Consider the following 18,331-nt stretch of genomic DNA (forward strand, 5'->3'; position numbering starts at 1 on the left):
GACAAGATAGCCCTGGAGAGTGTCTCCAGTTATGTCATGAAGTTTGATGTGAGGTCTGGGAAGTTGAATTCGCCAAAATCGGTAAATAGGAGCTCGTCTATGGGCTGCGAAGCTTCTGCTGTAGGGACTGGGGGGTAGTATAGAGCCTCCTGGTCGGGGATAGCATGCTGTGCACTTAATCCTCCAACTGGGACTGCGGAGGGAACTGGGACTCCGATGCTGGCAGCGCAGTCGTGCAGTTTTCTGTTCAGACCCGGTGTCATTCGCCAGATGGGGTGCTGGGGGATACACTGGGTGTTTCTAAATAGGTTCAATGCACTGTTGATAAGCTGAAAGTCGTCCTGTATCTTGATCGCAAGCTGTTCGTAGTAATTTTGGCAGATTTGTAGTAGTAGATGGCCGGCAAAGGCAATCATTACGTGGAAGTAATGCGGCATGCCGACCAGTCCCTCCTGCAGCTCTGGTTCACTGAGTATCATCTCGAAGATAGAGACTGCAGTGTCATGCGCCATTGTTGCGGCGGACAGGAAATGAGGAGGAATGGGGCGCCCACGAAGGCCTTTGAACACCTGGTGGCCGAGATATAGTTTGCCAAATTGGTAGTGCAGTTGGAGGCCACGCTTAGGGAAATCGCCGATAAAGGCGTTTGTCACAAACAGAGCAGAGAACTTGGTGTACCACTTGTCGAGCTGTCGCGAGTAGTTGAGGATCTGGCCGGCTAGAGCTGGGGGTAGGGGGGTTTGGTTGTCGGATCCCAGCACATCGCGCACTTGGCCCATGATCAACAGTAGCGATACCTGTGACAGGATGCGCACGTCCGACTCGGTCGTCTCAGCACGATGTAGGTATAGCTCCCAGCCAACTGCGATTCCTTTGTCGCTCCGCAGCAGCGAGTCTCGGTTGTGCAGGATAGACAGATGCTGGTCGCAGACGAACAGGAGGTACCACAGGCGCACGCGATCAGTGGCAGCGGACATATTCTGCATTGATGGGGACGTCACAGAGGGCATCGGCCCACTTCCTGACCCTGTGCGATCCTCGAACAGAGCATCGAAGCTGCGATGGAGTCGAATGTCCGCCGCGCGTCGGATCGCATCACTGCAGAAGATACGCGAGGCGTCTGCCAGCCAGAAGGAGCTGATGCACAGTGCACGGATATGGTCGACATCTCGCTTCTCAAAGGTCGATTTGGCGACTAGCGACCGGAATTCGCGATTGCAGGCTTCATACACGACGCGCTCCTGTGGGTCGTGCAGGGCAGAGACGGTGCAGATGGCGGCGAAAAGAATCGGCGCGTTCGCCCGCAGCTGCTCCAGCCCCTGATATTCTCCTCCAATCCCGTAAAGGTAGTGGTCGAGTCTCGCAAAGTAGTGATGAACCAGTCGCTCGGCAATTGTGGCGCTGATAATGCCCTTGCTGATGAGATCTGACCTCGTCCCCGACCGACTGGCACGTGCACTGGCGGGCGAGTCACTGGAGTGCGGACTGCGGATTTTGGCGATGTCCAGGAACGTGTCGATCGGGGCTTGCACAGCGGACGGTGAATCGGGAGGCGACACTTCGCAGCCTTCTTCTTCCTGTTGTGTCTGGTTCTGGTCGTTGTCTGCTGGAAGGTATGAGCCCTCTCGGGCGTGTCCCACTGAACGGAGAGCTTTTGGGCCTTCGACTCCGATGTGTTGGCAGAGCATGTCGAGGGTACCGTGCAGGTGGGTGACGTCTGTTTGAAGGAGCTTCACATTTCTGCAATTGTCAGTCTGGACATTATTTGCATGTTGCGTCTGCCTTACTTGGTATCCTCGATCAGGGACTGAAGACTGCGGTTGAGAACGCACGAGAGCCCCCGGCGACGACATCGGACGCAGGGAGGGCCATCGTCTGGCATATCGCAGCGGATCTAATTCTCTTAGGGAAATTGAACCATTCTCGTTTCTAGCGAACACTCACCTTGTTCTTGCGACAGGCGGCACACGCAGTAATCTTGCGCGTAATGCCAGGAAGAACCTCCTCCACTAGACTCTGGCCTCCTTTCTGTCCCTGATCGGAGGACGATTCATTATGGCCGTTCTCGACCGCCAACTCTCTTTTCCGCTTTGGCATTATTGCTCGTGGTATTCATGTGTGATTGTGCAGGCGGGAGGATTCATTGCCAGCGACCACGACATCCCCACTTGGACAGACCTTAAGCCAGCGTGCATGACTGGCGCATAAAGTTGGAGGCATCGCTTTGAGGCCTTTCTCCATCTTCTCCTCACTCCAGGCCAATCACAGCGCATATAAAGCATCATCACGGGCTGGTCTCCGCTGCTCGGCCGTTCTCCGATGGGGCCAAACCGCGGGGTGTGAGATCGCATTATAAGGCAGCATAAGCCAAGATAACTTGAATAATGATATTCAATCGTGTTCTTGAAAGTGTTGTCAACTGAAAATGACGTCGAGTATTGCACAGAAATCAAAACCTCTCCCCGCTGGCATCTACTGCCCCGTCCTCTCTCTGTACAAGCCCACACCGCGCCAGGAGATCGACTATGAGGCGTCGTACAAATACTTCGCATACCTGATCCGCGGGGGCGTCGATGGGCTCGTCATGGCCGGAACAACCGCTGAAGCTGTGCTTCTCTCCGCAACTGAGCGTCAAGAACTGGTGCGCGTTGCGCGCCGCGCCGCGACAGATCTCGGATTGCCCGATTTCCCCGTCGTGGCGGGAATCAGCGGACAATCTACAAACGAATCTATTCGGCTTGCGCAGGATGCACACGAGGCTGGTGGGGACTTTGGACTTCTCCTCCCGCCGTCGTACTGGGTGAAGGCTGTGACGAAGGATGTAATTGTCGACTTTTATCGTGAGGTGGCTGATAATAGTCCGATTCCGATTGTTATTTACAGCGTGCGCATCCTCCCCTACCTTTTCCATCCTACTGCGGGAATATGCGTATGCTAACAGTTACGGGTGTAGTTCCCTGCCATGTGCAACGGCGTCGATCTAAACTCGGACGTCATGTCGGAACTGGCGCAGCACCCCAATATCGTCGGCACGAAGCTCACCTGTGGAAACGCAGGGAAGGTTACCCGGTTGACAAACGAGTATAGCCATGAACAATTCAGTGTCTATGCCGGGTCGTCGGACTGGCTGCTCCCGTGTCTTATTGGTGGTGGTTCCGGGTGCGTTACTGGTATCGGCAATGTCTTCCCTAAGTCTGTGGCAAGGCTGTATACCCTATGGAAAGAAGGTAAGGTGCAGGAGGCGACAAAGCTGCAGGGGCTTGTGGCTCAGGCAGAAAAGGCGTGCAAGGAGGGTATTGCGCCGACGAAATTCGCTGCTGGGTATTTTGCTGGCCCTGGTGCTGGGGTTACAGATGAGAAGGCATTCTGGCCCAGGAAGCCGTATAAGCCGTCTGGGAAGGAGAAGCAAGAGTGGGTGGTGAAGGTGATGCAGCATCTGGTTGACATTGAGCAGTCAATACCGGATCGAGTGGGGAAATAGACATATCGAAGTATTCCTGTTAGACAATCAATTATAGGCCAGGTCATGTTCTAAATGCAATTCCATTCCATGTTCTATATTTCTATTCTATGCTGTAAAGAAGTCCTCTCCAATCTGAACATACTTGATCGTCTGACGCCAGAAGGTAAAGGCAATATGGATCGTGCCATCCTCCCCAACCACCATACTGGGATAAGACAGCTCGCGATTTCGCTTCTGCTCGCTGTTGTTCGTCAGACAAAACCCATCTCCCTCCTCCAGGGTTCGATGCTGCCACGATTCTCCATCATCGTCACTCCATGCCACACAGAGCGGCGCCCTCGGAGCTCCCCAGAAGGCCTCTTTCCCATCGGTTCGGTCTTTCTGGTTTGGACGAGTGTCTTGGCCCTCCTCTGTGATCTCGTCATATAACCCCTCTCTACGTGCTTCGGCATTCTTTCGAGAGGAGTGATTATACACAGCCACCACCCGGCCGGAGGACAAGACATCAAAGCATATACCAGCATTGGGATTCGGCAGGGACGTAGGCTGCGGTGCACTCCAGTTCAATCCATCCGATGAAGTAGATAGGTGGATATAATCCGCCCACCGACTGCGGTACAGCGCGAGATAACTCCCATTTTTCAGGCGCTGGATCTCCATGTGCACGCAGCCTGTGCTCTCGGGAACTGCAGCCTCGGACCATGTCCTCCCCTGGTCAGCGGACGTGCGGATCGCAGAGATATCGTCGTTTCCGATCCATTTCGCACCGGGCTCCCCGCGGCACTTGAATGTCGGAACCACGAACACCTCGTTCTCAAGAATAATAACGGGCTGTCTGATGAAGGTGCCCGGGTCATCGAACAAGATGGTGGGACCGCTCCAGGTGGCGCCATTATCGGAGGAGATAACGCGTTTCACGACAGCAGAATCTTGGTTACCGCCCTGTTGCGAAGTGTAAAGCAGCCAGAGCTCGCCGGACGGATGACGGAATAGAACTGGGTTCTGCTCGCTGCGTCTATCGTCATGCGTGACCTTTACGGCTTCTCCCCAAGTCTGTCCCCCCGATGGGAGCCTGGAGAGGTAGATGCTGATATCAGGTTTCCCTTCCATGTTTCCTCCGAACCAGGTGCATAACAGATCACCATTTGGCAGGCGTAGCAGGTTGGATGCGTGGCATTGTACTGTTGCGGGGCGCAGGTACGCTTCTCGACGGACGGCGGGCCTGGATCCCGGGCGCAGCGTTCCGTCGAGGAGACTGGGTAGTATTTCCTGCATACCTGTCATTGGTTCTGAGTGAACCTTGTGTATCGTGTCTCTCAGCGTGTAGCTTATCCAGCTGATGCTTGTCTCTTAAGGCACGGTGTACGGTGTCAAGCTCATCAATGCGGGGTGCAATCCGACGTCGGTTCTGGTCCGAGCACATCAGAAACGTCGGACGACAGTCCGATACCAGCACGCTGGCTCGTAATGGTGGACCATCAACCCCATGGGGAAGTGGGACCACGCGGGGACAAGCCCTGGCCATGCATCCATTCTGATCGGTGCCCTTTAAGTAGGTCTCCAACCCTTATGCGACCGGAATGCCCCTTGCTCTCTTAAGTCTGCCACGCCACCGCCCTCGTTGAGACCACAGACTGCGGACGTTCTTTTCTCTTTGATTTCGACAATGGCAGGCGGAACAAGCATCTGGGCGAGCAAGGACGCCAAGTCTGATCCGAGGGAGATCTTTAACCTGAGACTGTTGTATCTACTGGTTACCCTGGCCTGGGCGGGCTGTTTCTACGGGTTTGACACTGGGAATATTGGCGGCATCCTGACCCTGCCGTCGTTTAAGAAGGCGTTTGGCTTGCTTGATATTCCGCAGGCGGAGTACGATGATCGGAAGGTGAGCAGCACGCCGGACCTTTTCTCATATCTTATTAATCCACTCTAGGGAACCATCGCAGCCATGGTTGCTGCAGGAGGCGCTGCTGGGTCTCTTCTCGCTGCACCAACGTCCGACTGGCTAGGTCGCAAATGGTCTGTCTTTCTATGGGGACTCGTCTTCCTGGTGGGTGCTGCGATGCAGATGGTCCCTGACTACGACGTTTTACTCGCAGGGAGGTTCATCGGTGGTCTGGGAGTAGGAGCGAGCTCCATGCTGAGCCCCCAGTTCCTGGCTGAGAACTCCCCCAAGTCAGTTCGTGGGTCTATGACGGCTACGTACAACCTCATGATCGTCACATCTTTGATGCTTGCGTTCTGGGTTAACTATGGCGTCTCGCTCTGGTCTAGGCCGGGGATTGAGGATGACCATGCCCAGTGGCAGACTGCGATGAGTATTCAGCTAATCCCTGGAGGGCTGATGTGTCTGATGATTCCATTTGTACCGGAGACTCCTCGATACCTCATTAACCATGGTAAGGCGGAGCAGGGGCTGAAGAATCTGTGTCGACTTCGCCAGCTGCCCCCGGACCACCCCTACATTCAAATTGAATATCGCGAAATCCAGGCTCAGGTACAGTTTGAGCAGGAGAACTTCCAGGGCCACAATTACTGGGTCGTGGTAAAGGATATCTTTGGGAACAGGAGTAACCTGCAACGATTCATTCTCGCTGTTCTTCTGTTTATTTTTCACAAGCTCACTGGAACGGACTCGTTGAATGTATGTCCTGTCCCCGTCAACCTGCACTGTGAATTCTGACTAACCGATCGTTTCAGTACTACGCCCCTCAAATCTTCGAGCTTATTGGGGTGCAAGATAGCTCGTCGCTGTTGACAACTGGTGTGTACGGCGCTGTCAAAGTCGCGGCGACAATATTCTACATTACATATCTTGTCGACCGTGTTGGTCGTCGTCTTCCACTTCTCATCGGCGCAACCATCCAAGGCACTGCCATGCTCTATCTGGCCCTATATCTCAGGTTCGCTGGAGTTGACAACACCGACATGGGCGGTACCCCTGCTGGAGGTATCGTAGGCATAGTCTGGATCTACCTATATGCGTTTGGGTGGTCCTTCGGACACAGTGTGGCCTGCTACATAACTGCAGCGGAGATTTTCCCAACTCGTATTGTAAGTTCCCCATGCACGCACGGTATAAATCGATTGTACTAATTATTCGCAGCGTTCCGTCTGCATGGGCTTTTGCTTCTTCGTAAACTGGATAATCGACTACGGCATTACACGCGCAACGCCGAACATGCTAACCAATATGGGCTACGGTGCCTTTCTGCTCTATGCGCTGCTGACCTACCTCGGCGTCGTGTTCATCTTCTTCTGTCTTCCTGAGTTGAAAGGCCGGTCGATCGAGAGTATGGATGACCTGTTCCAGCGGCCGCTGTGGACGATGTGGAAGCATGCGTACCCGACCAAGAAGGAAACGGTCAGGCAGGGTATTCAAAAGGGAAAGCAGGATGCTGTGGATGCTGATTGGGAGCGGGATGGTGATGAGGAGGAGGCGAAGAGGAAGCAGGGTGCGGCTCATATTGAAACGGTTTCGTAAGTCATATTATGTATATGAGGCAAAATTATGGAGGAATTAGCTCAGATGGTAGTTTTATCAACGGAATTCGACTTAAATTATTCACTTTCTGCCTGGACCTGTTTCTGAAAGACGTATGACTGCCCTATGTACAGACGTAGGAAAAGACGGACATTCTCCGTGCATAGGGGGTATCGGTCTTCTCCCCGTTCATACGACACGGTGGGACCGCGGGGTTCAGAAGAATACACTTATATGATGAGGGGTCCAACATGGTGTAGTACAATCAAGCAACACACACAATGGCTACAGAAACATTCACCCTAAACACTGGAGCTAACATCCCAGCCGTGGGATTTGGAACGTGGAAGGCTGGCCCTGGCGAGGCTGCTGCTGCTGTCCAGGCGGCAATTGAGGCCGGATATCGCCATTTTGTATGTTCCAACTCCCATTCGGTTGCTTAGCAGAACTGACGCGGTCTAGGATTGTGCTCCTCTATGTACGTTTCTTCACTGTTCATGAGGTATCGTGCTAACCAACCTAGATGGAAACGAGGCAGAAATCGGCCAGGTGTTCAAGAATACCAGAGTCCCTCGGTCCAAGTACTTTGTAACTACGAAGCTGTACTTTCTCCCAAATACTCACGTAGCAAGCCACCACTAACTGGGCTTGCAGCTGGTCCTCCGACCACCGCCGCGTTGAAAGCGCACTGGACAAGTCCCTCCGGGACCTAAACCTCGACTACGTCGACCTCTACCTCATGCACTGGCCAGTCGCGCTAGACCCGTCTCCAAACGACGAGAACTACGGCAGGGAAGATCGTACGGTGCACGCAGCGGGGTGGGATTTCTGCGACACCTGGCGCGAGATGGAGAAGTTGCTAGCTACAGGAAAAGTCAAGGCGATCGGAGTCGCCAATTTCTCCACCGTGAATCTAACAAAACTGCTTGAGACTGCAAAAGTTGTGCCCGCCGTCAATCAAACGGAGATTCAACCACTGCTGCCGCAGAATAAATTGAATGCGTTCTGTGCCGAAAAGGGGATCCATCAGACGGCGTTTGGCCCGCTTGGTGGCTCCGGGAGTACCCTGCATCAGCATCCGGATATTGTGGCGATTGCGAACAAGAGGGGTGTCGAGACGGGCAATGTTATGCTGAGTTGGGGGATTCAGAAGGGGTGGAGTGTTATTCCAAAGAGTACAAATCCGGTGCGTATTGCGAATAATCTCAAGAACTTTGTGATGGATGCAGCGGAACTGCACGCTATGGATAGACTGGCATTGCCCAAGGGGAAAAGGTTCAATCGGCCTAACTGGGGGACTGTTATTTTCCACGATGATGAGGACGTTGAGTTGGATTAGTTGCTTTCCATGTAATGTATCAACTGGATCTCTTTATTAGTTCGTGTTGCGTGATGTAGAACGCCGGATGGCAATGATTGGCTGTGCAGTTCCTACAACCTTAATACTGTCCTAATCCATAATCTCTCAACCGTACATGCACTCTTATTCCCCTCGAATCGAGTCTTGGAAACGGCAGAAAGAAATCATGAGCCAAGTCAACATCAGTGATACCGGTTTCGTACAGCTCAAGTCGAAGAATGGGAAAAATGCCGCAAATACCAAGTAGAGCTCGCACCAGGCAAGTCTTCTCAACATTTATTAGAGCATGCCTCTTCATGCGGATATAAAGGTAACTTACTTCAGGCCTAGAGAATACCGCTTGAGAGGGGTTCCGTTTTGGTACTTGGACTGCCCTGCAAAATCCGGTATACGTACAAATGTACAATTGGTTCTTTTGTTCCCTTGCAATATATATCTAGGTTTGTTCTAAGTGCGACTTCCAAGTTCCCGAATATCAAGACAATGGAAGTTTCAGAGAGAGGAAACTGTTCATAGGTTTTTAATATTCGCTTTATCTCGGGCATCACACATAAAGTATCACGAAAGCCATGCCGATTTAGTCTGTCCTATATCAAATCCGCCTGACAGATATAACGAGGCCGGCTACTCTCGGAGGCCGGTAGCATTCCGGCCTCCGAACGCTAGGGAAGTTAAAATCTGGGCTTATCATCCAATCAGAAGGCGGCATATGGGGATCTGCGCTTGGCAGCGCATGAACTATAGAGCATACATCATGACTTGAGTAGACGACATGGGCCATTTATCCGTAATAAACCATCAATGAATGGCCAATTTCTTGATTATAAGCATTTATAAACACCTTGTTTGGCATCCGCCACCACAATCTTCCATCAAATCCCAGGGAAAGCGGTCAAACCGCCTATTAAACCCGCTGCCGTATTGGGACTAGTGCCATCCCGTGACTGTCCTCTGCACTCTCTAACTGGGCAATTGTATAGTTCATGAGGATGTCGAGATGAAGGTCAAAATATCCTATTCTGGCTGAAAATACTCATATAAAGTGCCTCAAATGCCGTTTGACATAGATAGAGCCAATTTCAATCATGTAGCACCTGATGTCACCGGGTCCACGCTATCTTCTATTCTCTTTCGTAATGTGGACTTGAGGCCGGAATTGTTACCGGCCTCAAAGTATTATAAGAATCTGCTCCTCACCCGCCCAAAACCTCACAATTCCAATTCTCTATTCATCTCAAAAAGTCTTCTGGCTTCTTCCTCATCTTTTTTCACCCATCTTCCCTGCTCCTTAGGCTCTTGACTTGGTCTTTGACCTTCTCCTTTGGCCTTTGGCTTATACATATACACTCTGCCTTATACTACCCCAACACGTCCCGTGTCCACACACCCCTATATCATATAGGCTTATACTCTTATCATTATCCTGGTTCATCTCATCTCATCATGACTCGAACCCAAGTGCCCTACCCTTCCCCTACTACCCTGAAGCGGTTCCCTCATATCCATGATGACCCTTCATCTATCTCCCACTCCCTAGACCCTTTCACCATCACCACCAAGACAGGCTTCCTGCCCTATGAGACTGCCCCTGTTGAGCTGCCAGAGGCTTTCAGTGCCCTGCTGTCTCTGGTCAACCGTCTCCCTGTCGTTAGGCTGGATGGGAAGCCCGGTCTGTTGGCTACCTATGAACTTGGCCCTGCTGTCAAGGCTGAGCTTACCGACCTGACTGACGAGGTTGAAAAGCTGGTTCTTCCCGACGGCTCTCCTGATCGTTTCACCATTGCTGCGGTCTTCCGTGACTATACCTTCCTGGCCTCGTCTTACCTGCTCGAGCCTTGCTGGGAGCACTGGAACAAGGACCCAGAAGGTGGCTATGGACTTGGCCGTGATGTCTTGCCCCAGTCTGTTGCTCGTCCCATGTACCGCTGTGCTGAGATGTAAGTCTCCTGTCTTCTTCTACTTCCTTTCTTTCTTGTCCATCTTGTGGTTCATATTGATACACATCTTCATCATGTAACAACAATGTAACTAACAGCCATCCCTAGCCTGAACCTGCCACCTTTCATGTCTTATGCTGCTTCTTATGCTCTGTTCAACTACACCGTCGCAGACCCTGCCAAGGGTCTGAGCGAGTACTCGAACCTCCGTCTGATCCGCTCCTTCGAGAAAGGTCTCGACCCCAAGAGCTCCGAGGCAGGCTTCATCCTGACTCACGTCGACATGGTCAAGGAGACTGGCTCGCTCGTTGCAGGTGTCTTGAAGGTCGTTGATTCCCTTGAGCAGCATGCCTCCCGACAGGAGATCAATGACGGATACCGAGAGATCCTGAAGACGATGGAGAAAATTGAAGCATCCATGGAAGGTATGTAACCCTAATCACCCGAATAATCCGATCCCCTAGATCTCCCAACCTGACATCGAAATAGATATGTGGGGCAACTCCAAGCCATCGGAGTACCTCTCCTTCCGCGTCTTCATCTTTGGAATCACCAACCAATCCATGTTCCCGAACGGTGTGATTTACGAAGGCTGCGAAGACAACAAGCCTCTCAACTTCCGCGGTGAGAGCGGTGCCAACGACAGCATCGTAAGTAATCCAATTCAACCAACCTTACAAAAGGTAAAAAGAACAACCACAACTAACCAAACCCAGATCCCCCTCCTCGACCACCTCTGCGAGATCCCCATGCCGGAAACACCCCTCACCAAGATTCTCCACGAATTCCGCGCCTATCGCCCCCTTCCCCACCGTGAATTCCTCACCTACATCCGCGAAAAGTCCGAAGAACTTGGCGTCCAGAAATACTCCATCCAAGACTCCGAGACCGCAGTTCTCTTCCTGCGCACGCTGAACCACATCCGCAGTTTCCGCTGGCGACACTGGCTGTTCGCGCGTGAGTATATCATTCGTCGTACGCCGCACCCTACTGCTACTGGTGGTAGTCCCATTGTTACTGTGAGTGAAGTCCCATTTCTCTGCTGTGCGTGTCAATGTGCTAATTGTTTGGTTGTAGTGGCTTCCGAATCAGCTCTCCGCTGTTATGGAGCTCATGATCAAGGTCTATGATGATAACCTTGCGCCAAAGGATGGTGTGGCTGTTGTCGGCAACGAGGATCTTATTGCCTCGCACAGGAAACAGGTTGAGCCTATGATGGAGCTTGTCCGCGATCAAAAGGAGAAGTTGGCTAAGGAGGTTGAGCGGTGGTGTCAGGAACGGGGGGTTTAGATAGTTGGTTTACTGCGCTTGGTTCTTTTGTCTAAAATGATTTTGATGCTGTGTTAGTCTTTGGCTTGCATTCGTAGCACTCGTCATATTTGAATTGATGTGTTTTTGGACGTGCACCGCAGTGTCATTGCTGTGACTGATGTTTTTAATGTAAGACCGTGTTATCCTCTGTTCTCGTGTGTGTGTAACTGTCCGAAGGTATCTTGACTGCGGATTCAAACCGATGTCTCACAGGCTTAGGCTAGATTCCCGTTTTCCGGGTACGAAGTTCCAGTTGCAGGACTGTGATCCTTAGATAGCAATGCCCGGAAGATTTGACCTGTTTCGCATCAGCTGATGCGCGGGCAGGGGTCTGTACTAGATGGTTCTCCTCCACGTTCTCTTTCCCGGGAGGGAGTTTTAACCCAGAAGGTTATTACATGACCAAAATAATGAGGATGAATAAGGAAGGCTCGAGATCAATCTCATGTCCATATCATAAACCGTTCCCATGCAAGCCCTGGTATCTCTGCTTATATCTCGTCATTGTATTGTACAAGGGTGATGCCTGAGCTATTTCTCATACAAAAACGCCGAAAAAAAAAAGTTATGCTCAAGGCGCTGCTGCTGCCAAGCCCCTAAGTGACAATCTTGAGGCCCATTTGTCGTCCATAGTCGATGGCATCACGAGACACACCGTCACATCCTTTAATGATTAAACAGTCGAGCTTCTCAACCACTGATTCTTCGGTCCGGGCATCCGCAAACATGCGAATGGTACAACCGGTAATTCTCGTCTGCGACAAGTCAAGGACTTTCAGATTTGGCAATACTGCCGAAAGATTTCCGACGCCCCAGTCGTCCATACCAGCCATACAGGCGACTCCCACATCAGTTAATTCTTTCAATTCCGGATTCGCTCCGTCGGAATCGTTAAGGATACTAATGAAGTCTTCGTTGTTGATGTTGTGGCAAAAGTTCACGTGAAGGGTTCGGAGGGGAGCCTTGGAATGGAGTAGGAATAGGGACAGCGTGGAGTGGTTGACCCATGGTGTGTCGTTGAATACAAGTGTCTTCAAGTTTGGAAGTTCATTCTCTCCCGGTGTCAACATATTTCCGCCAAGATGAGGGGCCTCGACGGACCCGGAAAACAAACGAAGAGACTCAAGGCTGGCTGGAAGGATTGAATAGAAATTGTGTTGGACAGCCGCGCCCCGAAGATCTAGTATGCGGAGCGGCGGAAGATGTTGCTCCTCTTGCACCGGATCAAACCGGTATGATTGTGCACGCGCGGGATCCCAGACCAGCCCCAACTCCTCTAAGTTGGGATACGCGGACTGAGTTGTGTTAGCAGAAGGCCTAGATATCAAATCCAGAGAAAGCTTACCGATCCCAGCCCCGGAAGTACATCAGGGAAGCTCAAGCCCTGAGGATTTTCTTGTGAAGACGCAATAGTAAGACTCTTCATATTTGGGAGATGCTGAGGCCATGGTCGGGGTCCTCTGGTAGGATTATCCCAAACACGGAGAAAAGAAGCTTTCTCGAGTTTCGAGAGGGTAGATAAAATACTTCCAACACAAGCATGTGAAAGGCTGATGTCTGATCCACAAACGATACTCTTCAGATGTCGAAAATCTTTGATTTTCAGGTAGAACTCTTTGGGCTGGTCATGGGGAACCATCAACTCCAAATGCTCAAGATGAGGGCATCTGCTTAACATGTCAAGCACCTTAGGCGTAGTAGAGGGCACAAGATTTGAAATAGTGGCACGGGTCAGTTGTGCTCGGGATCGATGGATGTAGTTTCGGACAGATGTCCAAGGTACACGAGATCTAGCTCCGGTGAGGTCAACATGCATCCAGAGGCTAGAAAGTCCGCCTAGGAATCGGTTCCATCCTTTACAGACACGTAGGATTGCCCTATGTGATGTCATGAGCTAGTTAATTTCAGACGTGAGGATTGGACTCTTACACGATCTGCTTGAAGGAGAAGCGCCGAAGCGTGAGTTCTGCGACCTCTAGTGGCAAAACCGTAAATGGGTCGCGCCTGTTGCCTCCTGCCAGCTTATCCTGCAGTTTCTTGAGTAACTGCGTGAGGACCTGGATATGGTTAGTATGAGAAAAGGAAGAGTAAGAGATAGTAGGGAGAGACGAGGTCCGATTTTGCGGCTTGAGTGAACAGAAGGAAAAAAGAAGCAAAGAAAGAAGGACATACATTGCGGCCTGGGTGATCGGCTGGAATTTTCTGGAGAGCATATTCGTAGATGTCTCGGGCCTTGTCAAAGTTCCCATCTAGACACAGGACCTTGGCTAAGCGCAGGTATCCCTATTTCCAATGTCAGCCGTAAATGCACAACTGGGAAGAAACATTTAGGTGGATACATACACGGTCGTCATTGGGTGCAAGCTTGACCATAGCTCTGGCATCAGCACGGGCCGGGCTGTACTGTTTCAACTTGCAATATGTGGCGGCGCGGTTATCTAGAATGCCAGTGTCCTCATTATTCACCGCCAATGCCTAGACGCACAGATGATTAGTATAAGTCGCGACGGAACAAGCAAAGTAGGGCGTACCTGGGTGAAGGACTCAATAGCGCCTTGGAGATCGCCAAATTTGTAGGCATTTTGGCCTGCTTGCTGAAGAGCAGCGGCTTTCTCTATGTCAACTTTCTTCCTGGATGTTACTCCGTGTACTATACGCGTACCTGATCTTGAAGCCATGTTGAAGACAGATGCAAAGGCGGTTGGTGAGAATCAAGTAGTGGGGCAGGAACGAGAGTTTAACGCCACGCAAGGGACAAATCGGATAAGGGGATTGGGTGATAGCTTATACCCACGCATTCTGTAAATGCCAACGAACTATGCTACCTTCAGGAATCATTCAATTGCTTCTAGGTAGCAGGTTTGGCACTTTTTGCTTTTGACAAATGGGGTATGTTAATGTGAATATCTCTCAATAGGAAGATTCGACGAAATATTAAATTCAATAGGACAGCTTGACGCACCGCGACGCAATTCCGCAAATAAAGTGGGCAGAATCACACCTCTCTCACCGCCCACAGAACTGCTCACTTGGCACAAAAGGTCCCCCGTACTTGCCGTGTTTACTTTCTTCCCCATTCGGCATTCGGGGTCATCTGCATCGACAATAGAAGCGATCGCTGCCATGGAGTCGCATAACCTGCAGGCAGCTTCGACCTATGTCAACAATATTTTGCTGGCAAGAGGCTTGCTGAAAGGTGGTCGCGCTATCGATTTTGCTGCCCCGGAAAATGAAGATGGAGGGATAGACGGCACCATGGCTCGTGTGATCAACTTGGTCAACGACTTAGTGTTGAGACGAGATGTGCGTCTCCTGCACTGTGATATGACTCGGCCAGCGACTGACAAATTTTAGCGCGAGTCCGAACACCGCGAGAGCTTATCTACCACTATTCGCTCGCTACAAGCCAGCGAGGCGGAGCAGACCACGGAGATTGTATGTCATCACCTTGCTTACGCCGCACAGCGCGCTAATCTTGATACCTCGTGCAGGGAAAACTGAAGACAAAGACGTCCGAGTTGACCCGCTCGCTGGCTCTGGCAGAGGCGCAGGAGCGCACGCTCAAGTCCAACATTTCCAGCGCCGAAGCAAACGCCCGAAATTTCAAAGAACAAGTCCAACGCATGAAGAGCACCGTCCAACAAGTCCGAGCACAATGCGCCAACGACATTCGCAAGCGGGATCTGGAAATGCAGAAGCTCAAATCGCATTTGGCTGAGAGACAACGAGGCAAGCGCGAGGGTCTGAGTGTGACTACTATTAACATCAACCCTGCCTCAGACCGATCACGTCTTCTGGCTAGCGGTGGAGAAAGAGTAAATGACCCTGGATATAGCTTGAAGCAGGAAACCACCGAATTCTTGACCGAGTTATGTCAGCATCTCAGTGATGAGAATGATACCCTGATTGAGCTTGCGCGGAATACTGTCCAAACTTTGAAGGATCTACAAGGCTTGACGCAGGCTGACAATGGGACTGGCGAGAATGAGCAACCGAGCATGGCTATGAGCGTAGGACCTCATAAGCCTTCAGGGCCGGTTACTTCACTTCCAACCTCGTGTGAAGAACTATCCGTTCAAATGGAAGCAGTGCTAGAGCATCTACGAACACTACTTACCAATCCTTCATTCGTGCCTCTAGAGGAGGTTGAGGTGAGAGACGAGGAGATCAAAAGGCTGCGTGAAGGCTGGGTGAAGATGGAATCCCGGTGGAAGCAGGCAGTTACCATGATGAGTGGGTGGCAGCGCCGTCTTGCAGTTGGAGGAGATTCTATTCAAGCGGATGAATTGAAGCGCGGAATGAATCTCGATCTCAGCATTAACTCGACCGAAGACACAAGCATGCAAAGCGTGCCTGAGTCCAATCCCATCCCGACAATCCTGGAGGACCAAGATGAGGAGGAAGACATGAGCAAACGAGAGGAGAAATCACCAGACCCCGAGATGCTCAATCCTCCGAAGATGAGGTCCAAGATTCGCAAAGTACCCGAGCGACCCGATCGCGTCCTGAGGGAACGCAGTGAAAACACCATGACAAAGCGTCCCCGGAAGGTCTCATTCACGCCAGGCTTACAAGGCTCACCATGTGTGGACGCTACCGACGACGATACCCTCAAGATTAAGGCCTACAAAACCGAGACTGTGACCCGCAGGCCGCCCAGGCGAAAGACCGAAACAAAGGAATCCCATCAGGTATGCAACGAGTATTTTCCAATTTTCCCAGGAAATTTCACCAGAGATTCCCAGGAGATTCCCAATGAGATCCCGAGGACTAATTCGCCATGCAGCCCAAACCCAACGAGTCCCTAAGCGTACACCAAAAACTGGCTGCCGTCGAAGATGAGGCCCGCGCCGCTCAAAGTGAGCAAAAGGAGCGCGAATCACGAAAGAGAAGCCGACCCGAGAAGGCTTCTAGGCCAGCAAGCCGGCGTCGGAGTACTCTCACCGCTGATGAACTCGACGATCTGATGGGTGTGGCCCGGTGAAAGATCAATTGATACCCCCCGCTAGTCTGTACTGTACATACTTTCAGCGAATGCATGTAAATATGGAGTCACTTTTGCAAAATCGCGTACGATTGACATGAATCTAATAATGTATTACTATTTCGGAGTCAAAAAACGGACCTCGGTAACTTTGCCTTCGGCTTCTCCGCATCATATGCCGAGCTTGCAAGCTCAGTTGCTTTCGCGCACGCGCATTTACCTTAAATATACCTTAAAGCGTTATTCTGAGGTCTCTAATTTCACATACCGCAGGAACGTACGGAAACGTTTCCAATTACCCAATTCCAAATTCTATGCCTCAGCACAACACCTACCTCGGGATATCTCCACAGCGCAAGCACTATCACCAAACTATGTCCTCTCCCACAGGACAGGACACCTTCAAAGGCTGGGTCGCCCATGACGCCAAAACCCCCTAAGATACACAAGCTACACCCCAAAACCGTTCACGCCCACCGACGTGGAAATCTCCATCTCCCACTGTGGCATCTGCGGCACCGACATCCACACCCTACGCTCAGGCTGGGGTCCAGCCGACTACCCATGCGTAGTTGGTCATGAGATAATCGGGACAGTAACACGCCTCGGCAGCGCCGTCTCATCCCAGTCCAACCCTAACGGAATCCGCCTCGGAGATCGCGTCGGCGTCGGCGCACAGAGTGACGCCTGTCTACGCGCAGACTGCGAAGCCTGCACCGACGGCGAGGAAAGCTACTGCACCCGCATGACAGGCACGTATAACGGACGGTACAGCGACAAGTCAAAGTCGTATGGCGGATTTGCTGAGAAGTGGCGTGGTCCTGCGCATTTCGTATTCCGGATTCCGGATTCACTGCCCTCGGCTGAGGCGGCGCCGTTGCTGTGTGCGGGTGTTACTGTTTTTGCGCCGATGAGGAAGTATGGGGTTGGGCCTGGGAAGACGGTGGGGATTGTTGGGGTTGGGGGGTTGGGACATTTGGGTATTTTGTTTGCTAGGGCGCTTGGGGCGGATCGTGTTGTTGCTATTTCGCGCTCGTCTGGGAAGAAGGCGGATGCCGTTGGTGGGCTTGGGGCGGATGGGTTTATTGCTACGGGTGAGGAGAAGGGGTGGGCGAAGAAATACTCGCGCTCGCTTGATGTTATCTTGTGTACGGTTTCGGCACATGATATGCCCTTCGCGCAGTATTTGAGACTGCTTAAGCGGGATGGGACTTTTGTGCAGGTTGGGGCGCCGGAGGATGCGTTGCCGCCGCTTATGGCTTGGAGTCTTATTCAGAAGGGTGTTAAAGTCACTGGGTCAAATATTGGTTCCCCGGGTGATATTCGGGCTATGTTGGCTCTGGCTGCGGAGAAGAGGGTCTTGCCTTGGATTCAGAAGAGGGATATGGTGGATGTTAACCAGGCGCTAGTTGATATGCATGAGGGGAAGGCGAGATATCGGTATGTACTGCGAAATGTGAACGAGCAGGCGAAGTTGTAGGATTGGGCATATAAAAAAAGATATTCCCCCTTTTACAACATGCTCCGTATGATCTATATCCACTTTGAACGTTTACCTCCGGGTATCCACTTGATAAAAAAATTTAAGAATTAGGCTTTCGTATCGCGTACCTTATTCCCGATTAGGTCTAGTGGATATCCCCATTCCATATCGGGATAGCAATACGAAAAGTGCATGTATACGAACTCTCCTTTTCTTGCCTGGATCCCGTTTTAGATCTAGAGAAAATTCTGAATTAACACATATATAAGAGTGGTCTTTAGTTTAGTTTTCCAAGTCATCAATTCAATC

At 51.4% G+C, this 18,331-nt stretch overlaps 8 protein-coding genes across 8 annotated transcripts; 5 read left to right on the top strand and 3 right to left on the bottom strand.

Moving 5' to 3' along the window:
* Positions 1-29: 29 nt before the first annotated feature.
* Positions 30-2,097, bottom strand: N7489_001439 (uncharacterized protein; the record flags this gene model as incomplete). Its single annotated transcript, XM_056707194.1, has 3 exons — positions 30-1,740; positions 1,788-1,894; positions 1,945-2,097. 3 exons carry the CDS (start codon positions 2,095-2,097, stop codon positions 30-32), a joined length of 1,971 nt encoding a protein of 656 aa, XP_056571496.1.
* Positions 2,098-2,425: 328 nt separating this feature from the next.
* Positions 2,426-3,481, top strand: N7489_001440 (dihydrodipicolinate synthase family protein; the record flags this gene model as incomplete). The annotated part of the gene is made up of 2 exons (XM_056707195.1): positions 2,426-2,884; positions 2,954-3,481. The coding sequence occupies 2 exons, from the start codon at positions 2,426-2,428 to the stop codon at positions 3,479-3,481; spliced, it is 987 nt and encodes a 328-aa protein (XP_056571497.1).
* Positions 3,482-3,568: 87 nt separating this feature from the next.
* On the bottom strand, positions 3,569-4,747 carry N7489_001441 (sialidase family protein; the record flags this gene model as incomplete). Its single annotated transcript, XM_056707196.1, has 1 exon — positions 3,569-4,747. The coding sequence occupies one exon, from the start codon at positions 4,745-4,747 to the stop codon at positions 3,569-3,571; it is 1,179 nt and encodes a 392-aa protein (XP_056571498.1).
* Positions 4,748-5,129: 382 nt separating this feature from the next.
* Positions 5,130-6,947, top strand: N7489_001442 (sugar porter family MFS transporter; the record flags this gene model as incomplete). The annotated part of the gene is made up of 4 exons (XM_056707197.1): positions 5,130-5,348; positions 5,397-6,107; positions 6,164-6,517; positions 6,570-6,947. The coding sequence occupies 4 exons, from the start codon at positions 5,130-5,132 to the stop codon at positions 6,945-6,947; spliced, it is 1,662 nt and encodes a 553-aa protein (XP_056571499.1).
* A 281-nt stretch (positions 6,948-7,228) lies between these two features.
* On the top strand, positions 7,229-8,286 carry N7489_001443 (uncharacterized protein; the record flags this gene model as incomplete). Its single annotated transcript, XM_056707198.1, has 2 exons — positions 7,229-7,360; positions 7,576-8,286. The coding sequence occupies 2 exons, from the start codon at positions 7,229-7,231 to the stop codon at positions 8,284-8,286; spliced, it is 843 nt and encodes a 280-aa protein (XP_056571500.1).
* A 1,464-nt stretch (positions 8,287-9,750) lies between these two features.
* On the top strand, positions 9,751-11,534 carry N7489_001444 (indoleamine 2,3-dioxygenase family protein; the record flags this gene model as incomplete). Its single annotated transcript, XM_056707199.1, has 5 exons — positions 9,751-10,244; positions 10,353-10,669; positions 10,734-10,894; positions 10,961-11,263; positions 11,322-11,534. 5 exons carry the CDS (start codon positions 9,751-9,753, stop codon positions 11,532-11,534), a joined length of 1,488 nt encoding a protein of 495 aa, XP_056571501.1.
* Positions 11,535-12,151: 617 nt separating this feature from the next.
* On the bottom strand, positions 12,152-14,233 carry N7489_001445 (Leucine Rich Repeat domain protein; the record flags this gene model as incomplete). Its single annotated transcript, XM_056707200.1, has 6 exons — positions 12,152-12,850; positions 12,901-13,432; positions 13,485-13,612; positions 13,728-13,838; positions 13,899-14,030; positions 14,087-14,233. The coding sequence occupies 6 exons, from the start codon at positions 14,231-14,233 to the stop codon at positions 12,152-12,154; spliced, it is 1,749 nt and encodes a 582-aa protein (XP_056571502.1).
* A 445-nt stretch (positions 14,234-14,678) lies between these two features.
* Positions 14,679-18,019, top strand: N7489_001446 (uncharacterized protein; the record flags this gene model as incomplete). The annotated part of the gene is made up of 5 exons (XM_056707201.1): positions 14,679-14,858; positions 14,910-14,990; positions 15,047-16,246; positions 16,342-16,535; positions 16,990-18,019. The coding sequence occupies 5 exons, from the start codon at positions 14,679-14,681 to the stop codon at positions 18,017-18,019; spliced, it is 2,685 nt and encodes an 894-aa protein (XP_056571503.1).
* Positions 18,020-18,331: the final 312 nt, after the last annotated feature.

The sequence above is a fragment of the Penicillium chrysogenum genome, assembly GCF_028827035.1.
Source record: "Penicillium chrysogenum strain IBT 35668 chromosome Unknown utg000001l_segment0_segment0, whole genome shotgun sequence".
Lineage (NCBI taxonomy): Eukaryota > Fungi > Ascomycota > Eurotiomycetes > Eurotiales > Aspergillaceae > Penicillium > Penicillium chrysogenum.